Genomic DNA, 26388 nt, shown 5'->3' on the forward strand with positions numbered 1-26388 from the left:
GATGATTGGTTTGAAAAGGTCCCTATCGATCACCTTCCCAGGAGGTCACAAGGCCGGTCTCAGCCTCCCCACCCTTACTTCCAAGAGATTCCAGAGACTCTGTCTCCCTATTTGCTCTGGCTGCTGGGGAGCTCACAGCCCAGTCTGTGACCCACCTCAGCAATCGTCCAGGGCCTCTGGCCTGCAGTGTGAAGCCGGACCTTATCCGCGTCTATCGTATTTTCCTCAGTGTCTCCCCCTTCTTGTTTATGCTGTTTTCAGTTGAAATGTGTTGTGTATGTATGTGCACTACAAATCTTTTTTCTGGATATCTTTTTAGTGGATATCTTTTTAGTGGATATCTACAATTAGTGCTAATCTCAGGTGTGTTCTGCTCTTCCTATGACCAAGGTCAAAACCTTCTCTGAAGGACCTGTTATAACTTCCTTTTTTAGGGTTGAGATTGCCCCACTCTCTCCTGAAGGACACCACATGACCCTACACCCGGGGGTCCCCGGGGATCGGGCACAACCTCACCCGCCCAGTCTGCATCAGGTGTAGGTGGGACGCACGCCCGTGTGGCTCTCGTGTTGAACCCCCACAGCCACCCACGGAGAGGGGACAGTGTTCCTGTTTTAGGATATGCAAACCCCAGGCTCGGAGCAGCCAAATGCCTCACTCAGGGTCGTGCCAGGAACTTTTATAGCTGGTTAAATTATGTTGCCAGGGCAAAATACAGACATTTTTGGACATAGAAAGACTAAGAGTTTTATCACTCACAAAACCATCATGACAAGAACTGTGCTTTGGCAAGACAGTGAAGCCAGGCCAGAGCAGTGGGTGTAAGAAGCCCCAGTGAGCACAGGAATTGTTAAATGACAGGTAAATTTATTTAAGCATAGACTACAAAAAATCACCAGTTTTGTTTTTCAAAACAGGTAAAAGGAAAATTCTAGGCAACTTGAACAGGTTTGGCAGAGATGTTTAGAGGAAGTTAGAACATGGTCAGTTCAGTGTCATTTGGGGAAGGATAGAAATATTGAATAACCTTAGACTTCATTAGAAAAATGTATGGTTAAGAACATATGTTTAAAATATTTAGGATAATTACTAAAAATAATGAAATGCCACCTGTCATTTTCATATCAGCAAAGGAAAAAGAAGTAAATGCGGGACTTTTTTTTTTCCCCCGAGAAGATAGGAAAGGAGGTAGAAAGAAAGGATGACAAACTGAAAATACAGAATAAAGGGGAGGAAATAAGTCCAGAGATAATCGACAACCACGATACAAATGAAATAGGGTTCTGCTCTTAAAAATAGCAGAAATAAAAAGCGAGCGAAGACGTGAAAATAACCCGATCCGACTGTACGGTGCTTGTAAGAGGTCCACCCAAATCGAAACCACACAGAAAGGTTGAAATGCAGGAGTAGAGAAGACGTATTATGTGTATACTAAAGGGACATCCATCAAGGGGGATGGTGGCCGAGTTATAAGGCAAATTTGACACATCCACAGGGACTTAGGGAAGAGATGGCTCAGTGGCCAAAGCACTGTGCAGAATGAAACATGAGCTGGAATTCTTTAGGAAAAGAACAACAAAAACCATCACAGAAATACGTGTGTAACTGGATAAGCACACGGTACTCTAGGTACAGTACAGCAAGGGACGAAGAAGGCAGAAGTAAGAAAAGTAAACAAAAAAAATGAGTTTTTTGAATATTAGAAAGTGGTATCTACAGAAGACAAGCAAAGAAGACACAACGCATAGATAATTGGAGGCTGCAAATAAGAACACCAGGATGATGGAGCAGAGTAAGTACAGTGAAGCTCCCAGGCTCCCCCACGACGATGTGAATTTGGCTATAACGCGGGCACTTGGCCCCTGTGATCTACCTGTTACCTGTCCTCAACTGAGCTTGAAGTTATCCTCTGCAGAGGAAGTGGGGAGGGAGCAGAAGCCTGATGGGACCAGGAGGCAGGACCAGAGGCTCCGCGGCCCCCGTATTTGCCCAGCCCAGCCTTCCCAAATCAGGTCAGTGATGCGGGTGTCAGTCCTGGGGGCCTCCTAGAGTCCCGGCCACTGCCCAGTCAGCCACAGAGCCCAGAAATGATATGGAAACCAGGCGGCACCACACCGAGCCCTGGATTGCTATCCACTGGCCAAAGCCACAGAATTCACATTCCAGCGGCTCTGCGGCCACCTTCGTCATGTCTTCAGTCCTAGTCCTGCATTAAGGACAGCAAACATCTGATAGGATTGAATTTTATAGATTCCACTCCTCTTGATGGGGTGATGCTTTGGTGTTTTTAAAATATAATTCAAGAAAAGTTTACTGAAGTAATACTTCAATTTACATATTGCACGACACACTAGGCACCAGGAAACATTGACGTGTATACCGGGGGAAATGGTCAGTCGACATTGAGACACAACCCAGTAGAGCCACTGACTTTCAATGGAAACCAAAGGGGTCCTTTAGGTGTCCAGAAAAAACAACCAGGTGACTTTAAAGGGAGAACGATGAGGCAGAATACAGCAGAGCAACATCTGCTAGATCCTAAGGAGACAAAGAGTCATGGATTTTCTGTCCAGCCAAGCTGGCCTTCAAGTTGAAGGGCGACAGACAAAATCTGTCAAGAACTCAGGAAATGGGGCTCCCATGGGCCATTCACGAGAAACTACTAGAGGCTCAACCACCTTCGACCACGAGACAACCAGAGCCCCTGGCAGGAACACCGAAGCAGGCACCTCATTTAATTAACTACAGAGTAAAACCGAAATCGGCTAAAGAAGCAAGTCGAACAATGACGCATTCCGAAAATGGGTAAAAGACTCATCTAAGGGAAGTTGGCAGAGGGAGGGAGAGAGGGTGGGAGGTGGCATAATCTTTCAGGTGGTCTTGTCTGTCGTAGTCGGGACTTTAAACGAATCAAAGAATATCATTTAAAGCTGGCGAATCGAGAACTATTTTTAACGGCATAGAAATGCAAAATTAGAAAGGAGTGAACAGTCACTATTTGAGATAACATAGAATACCCAGGAGAACTGATGAAAACCTCCTGTCGACAGTCAGAGAATTCGGCATGGCCGCGGGTGTAATACCAACGCACAGATGCCAGTCGCCTTTACAGAAATACCTAGACACCTGTTAGCAGCTTTGTAGACAACCCCATTTACTGCAGCAACAAAACGATTCAATGCCTAGGAGTCATCATAAAAATAGCATTCAGCACCCCCTTGAAACATTTAAACCCCTTGAAGACAAAAAGAACAGAGAGGCTCAGCGTGGTTTGGAGAGGAAAATGTAATGTTATAAGGTTGTCATTATGTCCTCATTTAATTTTTAATTTTAACATCGTCTCAGTGCACATACCAAGTGATCCCCTCATTCTCGTCACTGCTTCAGATGGTTTCTGACTTTCACGTGAAGAAGTTAGGAGAGCCAAGGCACACGGGGAAGGGATTCTGACCTGACGGGATTGCTATGAAACCCGCACACTCGCTCGTGCCTAGACAGGCAGATTTAAGGAGCAGAATGGAAGACACAGAAAAAGATGCAAATACGTAGACAGACACGTACAGTAACTTATATGATTACAGTGGCTTCTTAAGTCAGTGCAAGAGGAACTTTTCAATAAATGGTAGCAGAACAAATAAGTAGTCATCTGGACAAATGAATCCATACTTCACACCATATACACCAAGAGCAGTTCCAAATGGATCAAAAATTTAAATGTAAGATGTGAAACCGTAGGTACTAAAATAAAACACAAGCAACTCTTATAACCTCAGAGTCTCTAGCCAAGAGTCAAAAAATCCAAACTGCAAAGGAAAATATTGATAAATTCTGCTACATACACATTTTTGAAAGTTTACATGGTCCAAAAATAATAATAATAATAAAAAAGACCCAGTGTTGCCTAGTTCCCACGTCTGTGAGTGTGAGCTGTGCCTTGTGACCTCCTCTCAAAGAGGCAGAACGGGGAGGGCGGACGTCACAGTGGAGAAGCCTGACGGGCACAACTCAGCCAGGTGACCAAGGCCAACATCATGCTGATAGACGTGGTGGGCAGGGCACCTCACCCCCGCGGTCCTTCCCCAAAACCCACGACCCCGGTGTCACTGAGAAAACCGTCAGACAAATCCAGTAACTGGACATTCTGCAAAATAAATACCTGCCCAGTCGTCCCCCAAACTGCCAAGGTCAGCAGAAACAGGGCAAGTCTGAGGGACCGTCACAGCCCGGGGGCCGAGGAGACACAGCGACTACATGTAACGTGGCTGCTGAGTGGGGTCCGGGCAGAGAAAGGCCCTTAGATTCAAACTAAGGAAACCAGGACAGGTAAGCCGGCCGCGTGAGCAGGTGCTCAGCAAACGCTGAATGAACGAACGAACGAATGAATGAACGAATGAATGCCTGAGGAGGGCCATGTGTAACGCTCCTGTTTCCTCCCCTCAGAAAATCGCCTTCATGGTGGCGCTAGGTCTGGTCACCACGGAGCACTTGGAAGGTGAGCGTCTGCGTGCGGGCTGGCAGGGCCAGGGCCGGGGCCGCCTCACAGGGTGGGGTGGGGGCCGGGCGGTCTGGTGAGTTGGCATCAGACCGATGCAGTGGGTCTCTGGGCGCCCCCGGTTCAGGAGCGGTCGCAACAAAGAGAGCCCCTCCCCCACCCTGCCTGATAGCGGGAAACCCGGTGGGGTGCTTCCTCCTTTCTCGGGAGGGGCCACGTGGGTCCCCTCGCCCAGAGCGGAGGCACGGTGGTGCTGGAGGAGGCCACCCAGCTCCCGTTTCATGAGCGCTTAAGCCTGGGCAAGTTACTTAGCTTTTCTGTGCCTCAGTTTCTCCATCCGTAAAGCGGGGCAATGACCGAACCGTCCTCGTGGGTAGGGCATGCCCAGCACGCCACCTCCCCTGCTGTCCTGTGGACTCCTGTCTGCATCGGTCGAAATCAGAGCCTTTCTGTGTTTGAGCGACAGGTGGGTGTGGCCTACAGGCGCTGTGTGGCTTTCCTGACAAGGGCCATTGCCGATCAGCCGTGACCATCGCCACAGACGCTCAGGGCTGGGAAGCAAGGAAACCGGCCCTCTCGTGGCGCTCGTGACGCTGAGACCAGAGAGGCTGGCTCACTTGCCCGGGGTCACACAGCCAGTCGGTCCCAGGCCCAGGCTGGAGTCCAGGTCTCCTGACCCCCAGCCCATGTTTCCCACGGCACCGACCTCACCGGCTAAAGATGCTTTATAAAGTGCAAACACCCCCCGCCCCCCACCAACCCCACGCAGGACAGTCTGGCTTTGGGAGGGAAGACTAGTCTGCTTTTCTGTCTAAAAGTCGAAGCGGCAGAGGAAATGGACGAACACCACAGTGCCCAGCAGAGGTCAGAGGGCGTGTTTAGGTCCTAGTTGGGCCGCTCAGAGCTGGCGACTTTGGGGGAGCCCCTTCCCTCCCTCCCGTGAGTCTCAGCCTCCTCGTCTGCAGCACGGGGCAGGCTGCATCTTCACGCTGCACGGTTGATGTAGACACTGAGGTCTGAGCGCTTTGCTAATATACTTGCGATTGTTATGATTTTTATTAGTCTTCATTTTGAACCCCCCCCTCACGCACGATACCGTAAACAGTTATTTGTTTGGACCCTGTCTTCTTCCACAGAGGGTCTGAGGTGCCTTCAGGAAACATACAAATAACACTGAAAAAGTTTAAAAGGAGAACTCAGGTCCAAGAGACAGAGGTTAGAAAATAATGTCAAAACAGCAATATATACAACAGCAGGCCACAGGTCCCACCTGGCAGACGAAGCAGAAGGGAGAGAGAGAGACGCACAGACAGACGCAGGGAGAGAGAGGGAGGAGACAGACGTCATGCAGCGGTCATTGTCACTGCGTGAAGCACGCACCACACCTGCCCTGGAAGGGTCTGTCTACCGGAGCAGCACAGGCTGCCCCAGAGGCCCGGAGCCTCACCACTCCCCAGCCAGGCCAGCGTCTGACCAACAGGCGTGTGTTGTCCCCAGAGTCCTGGGCTGGATGATGGCACATAGAACCCCGCGCTGAGAGCGGGTACCTGGATCTTAGTACCCGCCACCCTCCTGCCCATCGGTCCTTCAGAGGCCGGCAGATCTGTCCTGCCTCGGAGTAAGCGATGGTTGGAGGCCCCAACCCGCCTGGGGCTGCTGCGGGCGTGGGTGCCATGCGGACGGAGAGGCCACGAGGGAGGAGGGGACGGTGGTGTCCAGGGCAGGAAGGATCCAGTGACTGCTGCGTCTGTGCCTTTCCAGAAATCCAGAGCAAGCGCCAGGAGCGGAAGAGAAGAAGCACAGCCAACCCCGCCTACAGCGGCCTCCTGGAGACGGAGGTGAGGCCCCGCCTTCGCTGGGGCCCCGGGGTGGGGGGCGGTCCCTGCGCGGCTCCCTCGCCCGCCCTCCTGGGATGGGAGTCGGGGTTTGACCGCAGCCTTTCTTCACCCCGAGTTCGGAATCCGTTGAGAGACGGTGCAGGAGACCAGAATGTGGTCGTCTTCCTCACGCAAGCTGCTCGGGGCGCCAGGCTTGGCCGCAGGGCCCCGTGATTATCAGGCATGTCGCCTGTCACAGGCAGCGGAGAGCAGCACCCAGGAATCGTCCCCCAGACTGAAAGCGGTTTTCTTAGGGGCGGCCTTCCTCAGCGGAGCAGTGTCCCCAGAGGCCAGTGCCTGCCACTTTCCGGACGAACTGTCACTGCCCTCGAGGCTTTACAGGGCCTGGAGGGTCAAAAAAGTGCCTCCCCGGGGTGTTGGTCAGTCTGGGCCAGCGGCCCCGACTTGTCCGGTGCACCGGGAGGGGGCTCCGCCGGGGAGCGGTGGCTGGAGCCCCCCACGCCGGCGGCCTCCAGCTTCGCCCAGCCCACTGCTGCCGCGGAGCACGCCGCGTGTGCGGGTTTATACCCGTCCGCTTCCTCCTCGATTCTCTGGGCAAACCCGCCCAAGTCGGGGCGCCTCGAACACGGTGCTCCACTTGCAAGAATGTCCCCGAGTCGCTCCTCGACCTCCACCCAAGCAGATGGTGGGTTCTCCGTACGATAAGGTCCCTGTCCCCTTTGCCGTGTTCCTTGGTGGAGCCACCCGCTGCTCCCTGGATGTGCACAGCCACACCCTGGTCTTCGGTCTGCGGCCCGGTCAGACATGACCCGATCAGCAAACCGAGAGCCATAGCGCAAAGCTCTATGACCTTGGCCCTGGACACACACGCAGCCTCAAGAGCAGCCTTCCGCGGGCCCTCCCCGGCCCTCGGCACAGCCCGACCTCATCCGGAGAGGCAGCTGACGGCCAGCCGCGTGGCTCCCGGACAGTCTGAAAAATCAGAGCCACCAGGAACCACCAAGGTTGGACCAGCATGGCCTGTGGTGGTAGAGCCACCCTTCTGGAATGCACCGGAAACTTCCCTCTGCATGTGGAGCTGTGGCCACCAGGATTCCTGGGCCACGTGCCAGGAAGTGGGTGTCAGGGAGCCAACCCCTGATGCCCCTCATTTCCCCACCTGACTCCAGAGGTGGCCGAGGAAGAAGATGCAGGAGACAGAGGGACGACTAGCTCTCAGCTGTGTCACTGATCTGCCCCAGTTTGGGGGTCCCTAACGCATCCTTCCTGACTGGGACCGATGTCCCCCCGGGGAGCAGGGTTGGACTCTGCCCTGGTGAGGGGCAGAGCCTTTGCTGACGTTCGCCCCCGCTGATCCGCCTCTCCCCTGCCCTGCGTCCTGCGTCCTGCGTCCCCAGCGTCTGTCTCTGCTTCTAGCCAGAGCCGGGAGCCCGGGTGGGCAGCCCGTCCTGGGCGAGTCCCGGGCGGGCAGTGCCGCTGTGGAGGGCTCCACACAGCTAGGTGGTTTGGTGTTGTTTTCTGTCCCCTGCAGAGGAAACGGCTGGCGTCCAACTATCTCAACACCCCCCTGTTTCTCACAGCACGAGGTGAGTACCCGCAGGGCTGTGGTCTCTCCTGCTAGGACTGCTCTGGGGCCAGGGGCCGGGTTGGCTTTGGTGGCCCCCTGTCTGGCCGAGTCCCCGGCCTGCCCCGTCCACACCAGTGACGTCGTTGGTCTCTGGCGGGCCGTGCATCACAGCTCACCACGGCCTCCGTCCTCACCGCCGCTGCGGGGAGGAGGCCCAGGGGTGTGTGTGCCCGTCAGACAGGTGCAGAAACTCAGATTCTGAGCAGGAGTTCGGGCAGGGTCACCAGCAAGGCTCAGAGCCAGGGCTGCAGACTGCCCCCCTCTGTCTCACTCCTGGGTGCGATCCTGAGCAGAGAACCAGGCCCAGTGGTGCCAAAGGCCACTGTGGCAGGACCTGCCCTCCACAGGGCGGACCTGGATCTGGAGGAGGGCCATGTGCGGGAGAGGCCTCCCCCACCCACGCTCCTCCCAGCATCTGCGTCTCTCGCCTGTGCTGCGTGGCCTCTGCCTACGGCCCGGCCGAAGCAGCACCTGCTGCCACCCAGCCCCGGAGAGAGCTGCTCTCCTCCCCCAGGGCAGGCAGCAGAGGTACCTCCGGTGGCTCTCGGCCCATGCCTCACCACCCTTGTGTGCCTGCCCTGGGCAGCACAAGCACCCAGGCTGGATGCGGGCGTCCAGCTTCTCGGCCCAGCCCTGCCTCTGACGCCTGTGTGGCTAGGGCCGGGCCTTCCACCTGGACCTCGGGCTCCTTCCGGCAAGCAGGGTGCTCTGCCTCCCCGCTCTGGCAGGCCAGGGCCAGACCCGAGACCCCGCAGGCCACACGGCTCCTTCCCCTTCTGCCAGCCTCGCCCCACTGCGGGCCCTCAGAGCCCCAGAAACTCGCATCCACAAATACGTTCTGCAGGTTGCTTTTTATTTCCGATTAGAAAAAACAAATAGTCTTCAGGGCAGGAAGTGGCCGCCTGCTTCCTGGGAGTGTGCGGCTTCCAGCGTGTGACGTTGCCTTCTCGGGTCTCGGTTTGGTGAGGTGTGAGATGGGCCGTCACAGCATCTGCCTCTCAGTGGGACAGTGACTCGAGGGGTGAATGTAAGCTCTGGAGTGCTCTCTACACACAGGAGCTGGTCTCCCCACTGGATGGTACGATTTACAGACAGGTCTGAGCCAAAACGAAAAGGAAAGCCATTTCTTGTGCTCGTTCGAACGTGTGGTTTGTTCACTGTCACCTACTAGAGTGAGACGTACAGGCAAAAAGAGTTGAGGATAAGTCACTCTGAGGGGTCCCTGGAGCGGTGGCTCCCTCCGCGGCACCGTCGACTGCTGGCGTGTTCCCCAGGGAGCTCTGGGGCCGCAGCAGCCTGTCCGGTGGTGGGTCCTCACCATGCCCGAGGCAGAGACCCGCAGTCCCGTGACGCCCGCTGAGCCCCGGCCACCCCGGGCTCGTGACTGCTGCCCCTCCCGTGCCCACTAACATTCTCCACCCTTCTTCCCTGTGCCAGCCAATGAGGACCCCTGCTGGAAGGTACGTGCGGCCTCTTCATGCCGGGGGGTGGGGGGCAGGTGCGCTTTCCTTTCCGGAGTCCCCGACGGGGCCCAGTGTCCTGCTGCCCTGGAGTGGAGCAGACGGCCTTCGGGCTCTGTCCTCGGTGCCAAGAGCCTTGCACGCTGTCTCACTCCAGGCACCACCGCGGGAGGCCAGCCCCCAGGTTCAAGGAGGGGCCCCCCTTGCTCAGCATTCAGGATGCGGGGACCCTGGGAGCCATGGAGCCCGAGGGCAGGAGCCAGTGCTAGGTGCCAGCTGGGCTCTGGCTCGCTGTGACCCTCTCGGGTCCTCGCCGCTCACGGTGCTAGACTTGGTATAGTCCCCAGGGTCTTGCCCCACCTGCCCGCATTGCTGTGATGCTGTGAGACCCAGATGTCCCATGCGTGCGCCACGCCCCCGCTTCCCAGGACACTGGCCGGTGGTGACCGCGTTTCAGAGCATGGCCTCAGAATTTAGTCAGTGCTTTTCTTTTTTAATTTTTTTTTTAGGCGAGGCAACCCTTGGTTGACCTCACAGATGGCAAGGACCTTGTCAGTTTACAGTCCCTTATTTTTTTTTGTTTTTATGCCTACAGCACCTGGTCTTCCTAGGTAGTCTCCCATCCAAGTACTCACCAGGCCCGACCCTGCTTAGCTTCCGAGGTCAGACAGGATCGACGTGTTCAGGGTGACGTGGCCATGGACACAGTGCTTTTCTTTACTAAGTTTGAGATCTAATTCTAAAAGAATTTTCCGGTTCCTGTCTGCCTGTAATAATGGTCAAGCTGCTAAGAGGCAGTAGGTGATGGGTATAAACCCAGGTTATGCCATGTCGTTTGCCACAAAACCCTGCAGTGTCTCAGATCCGTGCTGGGGAGCCCGGCAGCCACCCTGCGCCCCGCCGGTGCAGGCGTGAGGACAGGAGATGGCTGGAGCCTGCGTCCCACCCCTGTGGAGCTCACAGTGCTGGAGGGAGGAGACCCAGAGGCTGGTCCTGGCTCCACCTCCAGCTCACTGTGTGACCTCAGGCAAGTGGCTCGCCCTCCCTGGGCTCTTGAGCTAAAACAAGGTGAGAACAGGTCTCCAAGGCCTCATCTCAGTCTGCCACCTGCTTCTTCAGGGACAGCCCTGGGATCCAGTGTCCTTGGCTGGGTCATGCAGATCAGAGCTTTCCGGTCCCTTCCGCCTCTGAAGGTAGAAGATGCTGTTGATGCACGGATAGAGAGCAGATATAACGTGCAGGGGAAGGTCCTCCTCGATGGTGGAGGACCATTCAGATTGTGCGGGTCACAGTTGTGGCTCTGAATGGCCCCTCACTCAGGGCTGTCCACGGTGCAGCCGAGACTTCAAAGGTAGTGAGCTCTCTGTCCCCGGGGGTGTGTAAGCAGAGACTGAACAGTCAAGTAATGACGACTGTGCAGAAGGGGCGTTTGGAGTGCCCTCATCCCGAGGGAAGGGCCAGCTGCCCTGTGCTGGGCTCCTGCGGGTGATGCTGTGTGCCTTGTGCTGTCAGCCCCCAAGCTGTGGAGCAGGTATCGTCAGCCCCGGTGTAGACGTGGGAACGGGAGGTGCAGTCACTCCAGGGCTCTGGAGACGCTGGGGTCGGTCGAGAGGGCGGGAGAGGGCCGTGGACACGAGTACACCACCGTCCCAGGCCCCAGCCCCGCCCCGCCGTGTGGACACACAGAGAGAGAGCAGATATAACGTGCAGGGGAAGGGTTTCTCCTGGATGGTGGAGGACCATTCAGATTGTACGGGTCACAGTTGTGGCTCTGAACGGCCCCTCACTCAGGGCTGTCCACAGTGCAGCCGAGATTTCAAAGGTAGTGAGCTCTCTGTCCCTGGGGGTGTGTAAGCAGAGACTGAACAGCCAAGTAATGATGACTGTGTAGAAGGGGCATTTGGAGTGCCCTCATCCCGAGGGAAGGGCCAGCTGCCCTGTGCTGGGCTCCTGCGGGTGATGCTGTGTGCCTTGTGCTGTCAGCCCCCAAGCTGTGGAGCAGGTATCGTCAGCCCCGGTGTAGACGTGGGAACGGGAGGTGCAGTCAGTCCAGGGCTCTGGAGACGCTGGGGTCGGTCGAGAGGGCGGGAGAGGGCCGTGGACACGAGTACACCACAGTCCCAGGCCACAGCCCCGCCCCGCAGCAGAGCACGCGTGAGCTCCCTGTGGAGGGCAGCTTCGTGAGCACGGCCTCCCCCCCCCACCCCCGCCCCGACCCTGGGTCTAGGTCTCTGGTACAATTCAGACCCCAAGAGGGGCTGTTTGCTAAGTCACGGCAGGACACCCTGCCCTGCCACCCACACCTGGAGTCCTAGTCTCGGAGTGGAAGAATTGGGGTACAGGGAGCCACCCCATGTCTGATTCAGGCTCGGCGACCCGCCCGCCAGTAAATGTGACCCATCGGTGCCCTAAAACCCTATTGCTCCTCCCGGGTTCCGGGCCTGTTCCCTCTCTCCCAGAGCTGGGCCACAAGCAGGTTGGAGTGGCAGCCGCCGGGGTCCCCACCCCTGTCCCGGCCCGGCTGACACACCTGCCGTCTTTCAGAACGAGATCGCCCACGATGAGCACTGTGCTGCCTGCAAGCGAGGGGCCAACCTACAGCCCTGCGGCGCCTGCCCCGGGGCCTACCACCTCAGCTGCCTGGACCCGCCCCTCAGGACAGCACCCAAGGGCGTGTGGGTATGCCCCAGGTGCCAGCAGAAGGTACGGGCGGGCAGCTGTGTTGCCTGGGCGGGCGAGCCCCTCCCAGCCCTCCCTCTGCACAATGTCAGCACCAGAGGCTGTTCCACCTGTGCTTCCTGGGTGGTCAGTCCCTGGGTGGGCGGAGACAGGGAGGGCGGAGGAGGGGTGAGGGGCTGGCCGTAGAACACGTTTCTCAGCCTTGGCACAGTTGACGTTTGGGGCTGGATAACCTGGGGTGGGGACCATCCTGTGCACTGTAGGGTTTTAGCAGCATCCTCACTAGGTGCCTGTAGCATGCCCCATAATGGCCCTCTCAGACGTTGCCAGTTGAAGACCACTGCTGTGGGCTGAGCAGAAGTGTCCCTCTGTAGCTGTCTGACTTAGTGACTCCGCCTCTGATCTCCAAATCCCCCCCCCAGGAAGAACTGGACTAATAATGCAAACCACAAAACTAGTAATGACACAATGAAAACTTATCAAATTAGCAAAAGCAATAACACTCCCTCCTGGTGATGATGCTGCGAGACAGGTACTCTGGCACACTGCAGTGTTTTGTGAAGAGACTGAAAAATGTGTATGCCTCTTAAACTCGGACTTTGCTTTGGGAGATATAGTCTAAGGAAATAATCCAAATACAGATTAAATTCTGTGCACAGAAAAGCTTCTCAGCCTTGATTTATAAAAGGGAGAAAATAGAAACATCCTAATTTCCCAGCAGTAAGAGAGGGTGAAATAAATTGCACTCAATGAGTTATTATGTGATCATTGAAAATAATTTTCGACAAAGGTTTTGTGATTCTTTGGAACTTGTTCACCCTATGGAGTTAAGTTTAAAAAAGTAAAAATAAAAACTAGGCTTTATAGCTGCTGTATAGTTTGATCTTTGGCTGTTTAAGAAAAACTGCAGAATAAAAACCTGGGGGAAAAATGCTTCCGGGTTTCACGCTGAGTGGCTGGGCGCTGGGACCGGAGATGCTCTTTTTACAGTCTGCTGCTCACAGAGTGTCTTACTCATAAAATCAGAGTTATCTTTATTTTAAAAAACACTAACTCTGGTGAGTTCTTCCATCCCGGGTTTTGTGGGAACCGAGGGAGAGGTGGGTGTCGGGGGCTGTGTGTCGCTGTGGGGCTGTCTCCTGTGGGGGCTGCCAGCCCTGCATGCTGACTGCCTGGGGTCCCCACTGTTCCCCACTTCAGCAAGGTGGCGCGTCCTCATTGGGTCCCCGTTGTGTCCCTGGCTGTTCCCAGGCCCCCAGGACATGTTTGGAGCCCTGGCGGCAAGTACGTCCCTGCCCTCGTCGAGCTGCTGTCCGTGGGGGGCAGGCTCTGTGAGCCAGGCCACGAGGCGGGTCCCCCGGTCCCAGCTGAGAGACTGGCGCAGAGAGCTCGTGCGCCCCTCAGGGTGACGCAGCCAGGGCCCAGCGGGGCCCAGCCTGTCTGCCTCCTCATTTCCCCTCTGCCCTCCAGGCCTTAAAGAAAGACGATGGTGTGCCCTGGACCGGGATGCTGGCCATCGTGCACTCCTATGTCACCCACAAGACAGGTAGGACTTCCTTGGGGAGTGGGAGAGGGCACCCTTGTCTCCAGCTCCACCCCTAGGCCTCTGGACTCACTCTGGGCCCATCAGAGGCTGTCTGGGCCACAACTCTGAGAAGAGGGGCCTTGGGACTGGTCCTCACTGCAAGGCCGTTACGACGGCAGGATGGTGTTCTAGGCCTCGTGCATCCAACAGGGCCCCTGGCTCTGGAACAGCTTGCAGGCATAGGCCTCGGTGGCTTCCTGCCCTTCCTGCTCACCCACAGCCCCACCACTGCTGACCTGGCCCTCTCTTTCCTAGTCAAAGAAGAGGAGAAGCAGAAGCTGCTGCAGAGAGGCAGCGAGCTGCAGAGCGAGCACCAGCAGCTGCAGGAGCGGGACCGGCGCCTGGCCTCGGCGGTGAAGGTGCGCTGGGAGGGGGCGGGGGGCATGCTGCCCTTCGCACTGCAAGGCATAGATCCGGAGTGTCCCCCTCCGGCTGCTGAGGCCTCAGAGGGAGATGAGACGCCAGCACCACTCAGGGAGTCAGTAGGTGGAGGGTGCATCTCTGCAACGCATCCGACAAACGGTTATCAGGCGATCGAGTATCCAGCTCTGCCCCTTCTCAGCCCTGTGACCTGAGCAAAGCCCTGGCTGTTTCTGACCCTGTTTCCTCGTGTATAAAGTGAACATAACGATTTCTCCTCTGTAGGGCGGTGATAAACATAACAATGGTGCTGGTGGTGCTGGTGATGGTGTCGATGATGATGATGGTGGTGATGGTGATGATGATGGTGATGATGGTGATTATGGTGGTGGTGGTGATGGTGATGACGATGGTAATGGTGATGGTGATGATGATGATGGTGATGATGGTGATTATGGTGGTGGTGGTGATGGTGATGACGATGGTAATGGTGATGGTGATGATGATGATGGTGATGATGGTGATTATGGTGGTGGTGGTGATGGTGATGACGATGGTAATGGTGATGGTGATGATGATGATGGTGATGATGGTGATTATGGTGGTGGTGGTGATGGTGATGACGATGGTAATGGTGATGGTGATGATGATGATGGTGATGATGGTGATTATGGTGGTGGTGGTGATGGTGATGACGATGGTAATGGTGATGGTGATGATGATGATGGTGATGATGGTGATTATGGTGGTGGTGGTGATGGTGATGACGATGGTAATGGTGATGGTGATGATGATGATGGTGATGATGGTGATTATGGTGGTGGTGGTGATGGTGATGACGATGGTAATGGTGATGGTGATGATGATGATGGTGATGATGGTGATTATGGTGGTGGTGATGATGGTGATGGTGATGGTGGTGATGGTGGTGATGATGATGACGGTGGTAATTATTTCTAGTGTACATTTTGGACACAGTCTCAGGGAGTTTCAGTTAATTGCCTGAGCAGCAAGGAACTTCAACTCTAACTTGAGGCAGCAGTCCTCAGTGCTTTATTGTAGTACCATAATAGATAGAAAGGCTTGAAAAAGACAAGAGCACGCCAGGCAAGAGAAAGAGCAAAAAGCTGCCTGCAGTGTAAAGGATTTGTGCAGCCGCCGTCGCTGAGCCAGAACTGGCTCTGAGCTCCCTCGGGCAGGAAGGTTGGATTCGGTCAGCGAGGTAGCATCACACCGTGGGGGAGAATCCTCCGGCCTCCTGCACAATACACCATTTCTAACCCCGAGTCTGGAAACAAACTTCAGTGCACTTGGCTACCATTTAATTCTATTCTTTGTTGCTGCCTGGGTTTTGTGAGGCCCTCTGCCTGGTTTCTTTCCGGCCTCAGCAATGGACGGGAGGGGCTTTGGGAGAGAGGGCCGAGGGGCGGCTGTCCCCGGATGCCTGCCCCAAGATGCCTGCACGGTTGAATTCTGAGACGCTTCTCTCTGACCTCTCCCCCTAACAGAAATGCCTGGAGCTTAAAACGAGCCTGCTGGCCCGGCAGAGGGGCACCCAGTCGTCCTTGGACCGCCTGCGGGCCCTCCTGAGACTGATACAGGGCGAGCAGATGCTCCAGGTCACCATGACAACCGCCAGCCCTGCCCCAATGCTGACTGGGCCCTGGACCAAGCCCTCAGCAGCAGCCATGCACTCTGCCCTCCAGCATCCCCAGGGGCACAATTGACCCCGAGGGACCTGTCTTCACACCCACAGAAGTCACTGAGACCCTGCTCACAAGACCCGAGGGTTCTGTCAGCCTTAATTCATAAACACTATGAATTTCAGACAAACATAAAACCAGAGAGAAAGAGACAGAGGAAAGCAGGGAGAAGGAGCTGGGTGAGAGCCCCCGCCCCAGTCTCAGAGCTGGGACAGGTGGGGATGGAGTCCTAAGCCCTTCACGTTCCGACAGGACACCTGGAAGCCAGGCGGGGCACAGTCGGCCCGGCTATGGTGGCGATGCCCAGGCCTGCGACTCCCAGCACCCAGGGTCTCCACGGCCTGGTGCAGTGGTGTAGAGGGGCCAGGGCCCCGCCCCCCGCACTGAGGACCACGCCTGTCCAGTGTCCTCCAGGGAGGGAGCCGAGAACGCAGACATAGCTGAGTAGAGCAGGTAGTTGGGACAGAAGTGGGTAGAGAATATAGGTAGGACTCCGATGCCCCTCCCTCGCTGGGGGCCCACCCCGGGCCGGGCACTCCCCGTGCCTTTGCCGAATGCCAGGGCCCCCCGTCTGTCAGTGTTATTAGCGTTATGAATAGCAGCCGTTTACCTTGAGATTCTGTGTGACGTGCCATCCGAGGGGACGCTGCAGCGTCCGCCTGCCAGGGCCTCGGCCCCCAAGGTCTCGAGCGGCCTCGCCGCGCCCCCCCTTCCTCTTGCCGTTCCTTTGGACTCTGCCGTCCATGTGTTCATTCTCCTTATGGAGGTTTTGGGCAAGATGGAGCCGCAGACATGCAGGGGAGGTTTTCCATTTTGGGTTGAATCATTCAACTGACAAGCGAAGCCTTTTATTTTCTCCTTCCGAAGAGCCGATAAAGTATTCCATTCCTCCTTTCTTGCCAGTGCAGACGTTATGCCAAAAAAAATAACTTTGCATTTTTGTATGGCGTTTTTATTGTAAGATGTTTAACGTGCAGGGGGACGCTCACTGACTTCTTTCCCGCTTACCGCAAGGTGCGAATGGGAACCCCTCCTCGGGACTGCCAGGCTGGGGACATCGGGGTTTTTTAAGAAGTGGGGTGAGGGTAGGGGAGGAGAAGAGGGAGGTGGCCGCGGAAGGGATCGACTTTCGGAGACTCCAGAGTCCCTCTGCATGCGGTCCTCCTGGAGAGCTGAGGATGCGCTTGCCGTCTTCGATGAGCTCCCACGTCCCGGGCTGAGTCGTGCCGGCTCGTCACACCCACCAGCTTCTCTGTCCCGAGGGACGTAGCACAACAGATAAGCATCCTGGAGCCACAGGGCTGCCACCCCCAGCATATCACATGGTGCCGAACTGCATCGAACACACGCGTGCGTGTGCACACACGGCCCCAGACGCACGCACGCACACACATGCAGACAGGTGCAGAGCAGGGGGGCCGGCCGGAACCCAGACTGCCGTGGTCCCTCCTGTCATTTTCACGACTCCGGGAGAAACTGTGCTGTACGATACAGATCTATTTTAATACACTTAACACTGGGTTGAACAAGATTTTTATATTCTTTTATCGATGAACAAAGCGAACTGTGAGACACACACCTTATATATTGGTTACTCCGGATGCCATTATGCACTGCCGCGTGGCTCGCCGTGTAAGTGTCGTGAGGTTCCTTTTTGTTGGTTTGCTTTCTTCTTGGATGGGTTGAATTACATTTTTAAAAAAAGCGGAATGGGAGGATATGAAAGGCTGGACCCGGGAGGGGTAGCTGCCGACGTGTCTTGAGACTTAGCTTCTGGACCGGGAGGCCCGTCCAGCGGATAGTGAGGCTAGAGAACAGTGCTCGTCTTCTGCCCATGTAGTCCCCTCTGTGCCACGCATTAAACTCGAGTGATGCTTTCGGAGCCCTGTGGTCTTTGCTTCCTTGCGTCCGGCAGAGGGAGGGTCCCCTGGGAGCACCTGGGGCACGGGAGGGGGTGTTGGAGAGGCCGGAAACCAGGGTCCTGCCCCCGCCCCACCCTGAGGGACGGAGGGAGAGGGCAGCTCATGGGTGCCCTCTGTGCGTGATCCTGCTCGCCTGCTGACCCCCTCCCCGGGAGGTGGCCGGCACAGCTATTAGGACCAGGACTGATGGTGGCCAGTGACAACCCCCCCAGGCAGGTGCCATGTGGGGCCGTGGGCACATCGATACCTCCTGATTTCTCTGCTTCCCAGGCAGCGTGGCCCACGAAGGCCCACAGCCACCCCACAGCTTACTTCATCCATGTCCTCAAGAGAGCGACCACTCTGGGGAGCCAGAACCCCCGTGTCCTTGCTCCGGGCCTGTGCAGGAGCCCGCCCCTGGGGAACCGGCTGTGGCCATTGGGGTCCAATACAGTGTCCACTGGCGCCCCGGGGGGCCTGCTGGGGGCGGGGCTGCAGAGCCCTTGTTCCCGGCTGGCCGGCCCGTGGTCACAGTGCCTGCTCTCGCTTCTCTTCTGCTCAGTCGCCGAGTGCTGGGGGGCCCCAGGCCTCTGCCTCAGGCCATCTTCTCCTCAATTCCCTTGTTGGCCTCGCCCAGCCTCCTGGCTCTGTCTCTGTGCTGGCGGCTCCCTGGCTTTTGGGACCTCCGCTGCAGATTCCAGCGCGGACATCCAGTGGCCCGTGGCCAGCCCCATCGGCTGGCAGCTGCATCTCCAACTCGGCTTGGTCTCCACCGGGCCAGTCCTTCCCGCACCTTCCCCACATGTGGGCCCGCGCCCCGGGAGTCAGCCTCGACCGCCCTCACCCTCCACACCGGGTCACCAGCAAAGTGCCAGCTGTGGCCTCACAAGCAGGGCGTGGCCATGTCTCGCTGCACACACCGATATCACCTTGGTCCGCAACCCCCCCGCCCCACCCCATAGCAGCCAGTGTGACAGTGCCTCTGTTAAAACCATGTCATCACGCCTCCCCTTGTTCAGCAAAAGCTCAGGTCTCCCTACTCTGCCCATTGGGACACGGTCTTAGCTTTGGGGGGGGGGCGGCCATCACACAGCACCACAGACCCCACCCCCCACTATGCCCATTGGGACACGGTCTTAGCTTCGGGGGCGGGGGGGCGGCCATCACACAGCACCACAGACCCCATAGTTTAGACAACGGAAATGCATTCTCTGCCAGCTCTGGAGGCTGGAAGTCCAAGAGCAAGGTGCCAGCCAGGCTGCTTCCTCCTGGGGCTGTGAGACACACTCTCTCCCAGGGCTCCTGCCCAGCCTCTGGTGACGGCCTGTCGATCGCTGTCACCTCCCGTCATTGCTTCTTCCCCCTGGCCCCGCCCCCGCGCGGTTTGCCGGTGAGGTTCTGGGACATTCCCTGGCCGAAGACTCATCACCCCGATCTCTGCCTCCATCCGCACGTGGACCCTCTCCCCGCACGCGCATCTGTACCCCACTGTTCCCTTTTCATAAGGACACAGGCACACTGGGTTAGGAGCCGTCCGCATGATCTCACGTAAACATAGCCGTCCTACTACAAATAAGGTCACGTGCGCGATAGGGGGCAGGGGGTGAGGACTTCATCTTTTCAGGGGACACAATTCAACCGTAACAGCCCTGCCTGGCCCACCGTGTGGAGAGCTCCTGGTGTCACCCTGCTGACTAGCCCGTCCCCCGACCACCTGCTCTGTGCCTGCCCACCTGGCTCCTCCGGGCCTGCTCCGACACGTGACGGCCCCACAAAGGGGAGGGAAGTACAGGGACCTAAAGGGACACACCGAGGTCACACAGCCAGCAGGTGACGTCAGCCCCATGCGCGCACTCTGCTACTCCACCCTCTGGACAATGGTCACCTCTCTGGGCACCTGTGGATGGCCGGAGGCCACCCTACCAAGCCGCACAAAGGCCCACTCCTGACCAGGCCACCTTGCCAGTCTGCCGATGGTGACCCGGCCCTTGGTGACTCCACAGAAGCATGAGGGGACAGAGAGGGGGCCCAGGCTGGCTAAGCATTGCTGACCACACACTCTCCCTCCTCACTGCCAGCCCAGACTGTGCTTCTTACGCCAAACTGCTTTGCCTCTAACCCCGTCTCAGAATCTCCACGGCTCCCCCAGAACAGTGCATACAGTTTCCCAGAGATGTCGCCGGGCGGGTTCTAGTCCCCACATTCAAGGTCCTTTTGAATGTGGCCTGGGGCTCCCAGGCATGTCCCCAGGAGAAGTCTGAGCAGGTAACTTTGATCTGACCACCTGGCCGGGCCAAAGAGCACCCAGACAGGTGCCACTCACCCAGTCCCCACCCCCGACCTCTGCGAGGATTCTGAGCCACAGTGCAGAGTGCTGGGTGTTGGCCACAGCTGCTGCTACTTCCGCTGGCCGCATTCTGTACCATGAGGCCCCAGCCCCCACCACCAAGTATCCCTGCTTTCCACAGGGAACGGACAGAACACCCCCCAGCTGCAAGGCAGGGCAGTGCCGCACCAAACAGGTCCCGTTTTGATGTCAAGTGACAGAGATCTACTTGTTCTAATAGCAGCAGGCAGTTCCCCACTGCCTGGGCGAGAAAGAGGCCGAGGAAGGCTGGCTCCCTCCCAGCTTCCTCCCCACCCAGGTCGAGCCCAGGGGCACCGCCTGGAAGCAGAGAGGAGACCGAGCCACAAAGGACCGTCTCTGGTGCTGGAGCCGGCTCCCGCCAGCCCCGGAGGGTCACCGTGTGCCTCCCTTTCCAAATCCATGTTCGGCACCCTTGCGTGGGTAGTCAGATGGGCCACAGTGGGAGTATTTACACCACGGAAATTGGCAAACGCTATGAATCAGGGCTTTATAGTCCTAGAGAGCCAGTGGTTAAACCGACCAGCACACTGCTGTATGCATGTACACGTGCGTGTCTGTATGTGCACGTACATGCCTGCCTGTGCACTTGTGCAAATGGCAGAGAAACTGACCTGTGTGGTTGTAAAGTAAGCCCGTGTCCAGCATTAGCCAAAGTGGCTGCGTTTGAAATGCAACCCTAGATTCTTGGCAAAATTTCCAGACAGATGCTAATTCTCTGGCCTTAGCAGCTGAACCAAAGTGTGTAGCTGTAAACCAACTATTTCACGAGGAGGCTTCTATGTGTTCATTAACACTGCTTTCTGCACTGACATAAATGACTCTGGCCAAATACAAAACATGAGAACAGTTTTTATGGGGAGATCAAGAAAAATGACCCCAAATGTGTACATAAGCCATGTCCCTTATGTCCTTTGAGCAGCTTTCAAACTCGAGTGGGCATCAGAACCCCCTGGTTGAGATTCATTGCCAGGTCCACCCCAGCTACGTTTCTTGCTAAAGGGTGGGCCACACAACACACACCATTGCCCACAGTCCCCGGCAACGTCGCTGGCGCCATCAGGAAAGAAGTATCCAGCACTCAAGTGAGGCGAGCCTAGACCCCCTGGGAGCCTTCTCTTTTACTTTTTTAAAACTTTATCATTTAAAGCCTTGATTTTCCCTGTATGCCCACCCACCAGACTCAGCTGTCCAGCAACCCACAGGCATATTTCCTGCATGGACCAGCACCACCCAGGAAGACCAGCAGACTTCACCAACAAGAGGACTATCAGCTCACTCTCCAAAGGAGTCCGAATTCCAGCCTTGGGAGAGGGGTGCCTCCAAACTCTCCCTTCCTGGGTACCCCGATGCAACCTAGGGCGTTCTTTAGATGCCACACCTTCATGGGGGTGGCCCCGAGAACCTTAGTGGTCTTTTATACCAAACTTTTCCTTTTCAAATTATTGTGTGGTTTCTGTTTCCACCCTGAGTGATACACCTTATATCCAAAAACCTTGCTAAATCTACTTATTGGTTACTGTTATGGCTTTCTACATAAACAATTATGCCCTCTGTAAATGGAGATAGTTTTAGTTCCCTTTTTCGAACCTTCATGCCTATTGTTTTCCTTGTCTTATTGCAATAGTCGGGATCTCCAATATAACGTGAGTGGGAGCGGTGAGACTAAGCATCCTGGTCTTGTTTCTGGTTTTCGGGAAGAATTTTCAAGAATTTGACCACTAAGTATGTTATTTTTTAAATCCCAAATTATTATTAAATTTTGTCAAATTCTTATACTACATCTATTTTAAAAAAACCTGGGTTTTCTTCTTTATTCTGTGAATACAGTGGGTTATATTAATTTTCAAATGACAAGCCAGCCTGGAACTCCTGTGGTAAATGCTACTCGATCACAGTATAGTAGCCTTTTTAAATTGCTTTCTTTGATCTGCTAATATTTGCCAAGGATTTTTAAATTTATGTTTAATGAGGTATATTAATCTCTAGATATTCTGCTTTGCAGCGTCTTTGTCAGATTACATTAGTAAACAAGTTGGAATGTGTTCTCTATTTTTTTGAAAGAGCATCTTTATATTTCCTAGAAGTCACCAGTGAAGCCATCTGGGCCAGAAGTTTTGATTTAAAATTTTTAACGTATTTAATACACAGGGCTATTCAGATGTTGTATTTCACTTTGTGTCAGTTTCAGTTAAGTTGAATTATTCAAGCAATTTGTCATCTCATCTACAATGAGTTTTTGGCATAAGGTCATTCATAATATTTTTTATCATTTTACTGTCTGTAAACTCTAAAGTGATTATTGCTTTTTCATTTTTAATTTTTAGTTTCTTTTATCTTAATCTGTTTAGCTAGGGATTCATGAATTTTATTTTCCTTTTAAATAACTCATTTTTGACTTTGTTAATTTTCTCTATTGTTCTCTTCGTTGTTGTTATTTCTGTTCTTATTTCCTTCTTTCTACTAATTTGGGTTTCCTTTGAAATATATATGTATATGGAGTTTCTTAAGGTTGAACATTAGTTCTTTTCCCCCTAATAAAATCACTTAAATTTCCCTCCAGGTACTGTTTTAACTGTTTTCCAAATGTTAATATGTGGCATTAGCATTTAGTTCAAATTATTTTTCTTGCTTCCATTACGATTTCTTTTTAGACCCCTGGATTATTCGGTAGTGTAATTCCTTTTTTAAAATTTTCATACATTTCATATATTTTTATATAGTTTTATACGATACCTAAGTGTACTTCATATATTTAGGTTTAACTTATTTCATATCTTTTTTAATTTTTATATTAAAATATTTTCATATATTAAAACATTTTCATATATGAACATAATTTTTTTCTTAGATATCATTGAGCTTTATTACCAATTTAATTCCATTGTCGTCTTCACATGATTTCATTTATTTTATTTTATTTTTTTCAATTCTTTTAAATTCATTGAAACTTGTTTTATGTCCCAGAATTTGGTCTACGTTGATGATTGCATCATGTATGATTTGAAAGAACGTGTATTCTCCTAGTGTTGGTTGAGGCATGCAATGAATATTGCACGTTCTTTCAAATCGTACATGATGCAATCATGCAATCATGGGTGACAGTGTTGTTCACATTATCTGTGACTTTACTTTTTATCTAGTTGGTCTTTCAATTGCTGAGATGGGGAGCTAAAATCTCTAACATGTCGTTTATCCCTTAAAGCTGTCATGGGTTTTAGTTCTTTTCTTCATGTATTTAAAATTCTATTATTAGGTGCATTCACATTTGTAATAAGTTATGTCTTCTAAATAAACTGATCATTTTATCATTATAAAAAGGCCATCTCTATCTAGCAGTACTGTCTTAGAGTCTATTTTATTTATTATTAATATAGACGCTCTTTAGTTCTGAGGCTTTCTGTGGGCATGGTATATGTCTTTGCTTTTGTTTACCTTCAGTCCAGCTTTATATTTAAGGCACATGTAATTAGGTCTTGCTTTCAAATTCACTTGGACAGTATCTGCCTCTTAACTGTGGAGTTCGATACATTAACGTTAGAGAGACTTATTGATATGGTTAGATTAAGCTTTACCATTTTATTCTTTTCTTCCTGTTTGTCCCCTCTGGGTTTTTTGTTCTGCCGTTTACCTTTTCTAGCCTTATTCTGGATTTTTGGGAATACTTTTTAGAATTCACTTTTAAAGCTGTATCTCTTTGCATTACTTTTAAGTAGCTGTTCTAGGAATCGTAATATACGTCTTCACCTTTTCAGTCTGTTTAGGATTAATATCACACTGCTCCATTAACAGGCAGAAAACTTGAAACCGTAGAAGTCCTCTTTTGGCGTATTTAATACTATCATCGTCATACATATTACCTCTACATTTATGATAAACTCTCTAAGAGAACATAATTTTTGCATTCAACAGCCCTGTTTCTTTTTTTTAAATTAAGAGAGAAAAGTACTCCTTCATACCAGCCGGAGAGTCACCATTTCCGACGTTCTTCATTTCTTCCTAAATACCCAGGTTCCAGTCTGCTGTCATTTCCCATCACCTTGAGGAAATTCCTTTGGCATTTTTGGTAGTGTGGGTCTGCTGGTTGAAAAATTCCTTGGTTTTCTCTTACCTAAAAATTGTTTATATTTAAGCTTCACTCTCGAAGGACATCTTTATCGGATGAGTTCTGTTCTGACTCTTCTCCACTCCTTTGGGCACTTGATCGTTTCTTTATCGTGTTCCAACAAGGCGCTCTCCCACTGTCTTTGGCATTCATAGTTTCCGCTGACAGGTCAGCTGCTTTCCATCGTTGCTGTGCAGTGTTTCGTTTTCTGTGGATGCTTTCCGGGTTTTCTCTTTATCTTTGGTTTCTGGAAGTTTCACAATAGTATGCGTAGGTGTAGTTTTCTTTGTTTTTTATTTACCTTGGGTTTTGCTGAGATGATCGAATCTTAAAATGTGTCTTTCACCAAACTGGGGATATTTTTGGCCATTCGTTTTCAAAATGTGCGCCTTATTCTCTCTCTCTCCTCGGAAGCTCCGACTACATGTATGTAAGATAATTGGGTATTTTCCCGCATGTCCCCGAAGCTTTCATATTTTTTCAATATTTTTATTATTTGTTCTTCAGATTGAGTCATTTCTATTGGTCTAGATTCAAGGTCACTGACTCTTCCCTGTCATCTCCATTCTCCTATTAAATACAACTGGTGCTTTGTTTTCGTATTTTTAAAATTCAGATATTGTATTTTGCTTTTCTAGAATTTCCTTTTTATGATTTTCATTTTTACTAGAGTTTCTATCTTTTCAATTACTATAAACATATTTTTCTTTATATACTTGAGGATGCACACAATAGCTACTTTAACATCCTTGACTACTGCTGCTTCCAACATCTGCATCATTTTAAGGCTGGTCTCTGTGGACTAATTTAGAGTGGGTTACATTTTCCTGCTTCTTTGTAGGATGAATAATTTTTCTTGTAGCCTGGACATTGTGAATATTACGTTGTAGAGACCTTGGGCTCTGTCATATTCCTCTGAAGAGTGTTGGTTTTTGTTTGCATGCTTTAGCAGGCATTGAACTTGGATGGTCTCAAATCGCAAACTCTATCAGTTAGTAGCTCCAACTTCAGCTCAGTTCTTTTATGCACAGCTGGTGTCTCTGTACATGTGTGGCTCAGGGATCACACATGTGAGCAGAGCTCGCGCACAAAATTTAGGCTCTCCCTCTCTGCCTTCTACTGTCTGGGATTCTCTACTCCCTTTCTAGTGATCGTGGTTGTCCCAAACTCTGTCCTCTGTTCTTTGAGTTAAAATGATTGTGATTTTCTCCTGGAGATACAGCCACTCTAACAGAAGTGCCAGCTTTGGCCCAGCTCAAGCTAAAAGCCACAGAATGGAAGCTCGTCCTGTGCCATTCATTTTTCAAGTATTATCTTCCTTCCAGAACCCGTCCTTGATCATTCGCTAGTGCCCTGATTTATTTTTGTTCTTTTATATTTTTTCCAGAGCTCATGGACGTTGTCTGTGGAAAGGTTACATCCCGTAGGAGTTATGCTGGATGTTGTACTTACATGAAACATTACAGAAACAATGAAAGACCTTTTTGTTCCTCCCTTCTATGATTTGGTATGTCACCTTCCTAGTCACTTTTTGAAAATTCATTTTCTATGTATATTGTTCTAAAAGTATAATATCGTTCAATTCATAATCTATAGATAGGATTGGGGAGTTTTCTAATTTCATACAAGTGAGAGCACACTGTATTTTTCATTCTGCAACTTTTTTCGCCCTCAACGTAATATTTGGAGATCTATCCATATTGAAACAAACAGATCCGGCTTACTCATTTTGATGTAGGAAACTATACAATCATATGCCTCTGACTCCAATTCACCTGCGTGTCCTCCCGTGAATGGACATGTAGGCCACCTCTGATTATTTACCCTGCCCATGACGCAGTCATACTCTTGCACCTGCCTTTCTGGCTGTCTACCTAGGCATGCCATCGCTGGATGGGCTTTAACTGCACCAGCTTGCTAAACTGCTCTTCCAAGTGCTTGTAGCAACTTACATCTTACCAACAGTATACGAGAGTCCATCCCTCGGAGTATTAACAGCGGTTATCCATGGGTGGTAAAATTCCAAGTGATTTTCGCTGTTTTTTTACACTTTCTGTCATTGAATTCCGCTCTACACCCCGCCCCCCCACAAGCAGTTATTGTTCTTATAACGAAATAGTAAAGATTTCTGCTCTCAAACCAACAGAACTTGCCCTTCCTCTTCCATCCGCGCCCCGTCTCGGGGACGATCGCCCCCCTCAGATGCCGGTGACCATCTCCTGTGTCTCCTGACTCCGTCTCTGCACCTGCCTGCACGCTGCGCATACCACGTC

At 52.7% G+C, this 26388-nt stretch overlaps 1 protein-coding gene and 1 pseudogene across 2 annotated transcripts in view; one reads left to right on the plus strand and one right to left on the minus strand.

The window, feature by feature from the left end:
- PHF21B (PHD finger protein 21B) overlaps positions 1 to 15914 on the plus strand; it is a 72548-nt gene extending 56634 nt beyond the window's left edge. For both annotated transcript variants that reach the window (XM_006917332.2, XM_006917333.2), the window contains 8 exons: positions 4441 to 4492; positions 6254 to 6330; positions 7862 to 7916; positions 9395 to 9417; positions 11962 to 12120; positions 13567 to 13642; positions 13937 to 14040; positions 15550 to 15914. In XM_006917332.2, the coding sequence (XP_006917394.1) occupies positions 4441 to 4492; positions 6254 to 6330; positions 7862 to 7916; positions 9395 to 9417; positions 11962 to 12120; positions 13567 to 13642; positions 13937 to 14040; positions 15550 to 15768 (765 nt within the window). In that variant the 3' untranslated portion in view covers positions 15769 to 15914. The remainder of the gene's footprint in view (positions 1 to 4440; positions 4493 to 6253; positions 6331 to 7861; positions 7917 to 9394; positions 9418 to 11961; positions 12121 to 13566; positions 13643 to 13936; positions 14041 to 15549) is intronic.
- On the minus strand, positions 10004 to 10121 carry LOC112484294 (annotated as a pseudogene).
- Positions 15915 to 26388: the final 10474 nt, after the last annotated feature.

The sequence above is a fragment of the Pteropus alecto genome, unplaced genomic scaffold (genome assembly GCF_000325575.1).
Source record: "Pteropus alecto unplaced genomic scaffold, ASM32557v1 scaffold157, whole genome shotgun sequence".
Taxonomy (NCBI): Eukaryota; Metazoa; Chordata; class Mammalia; order Chiroptera; family Pteropodidae; genus Pteropus; species Pteropus alecto.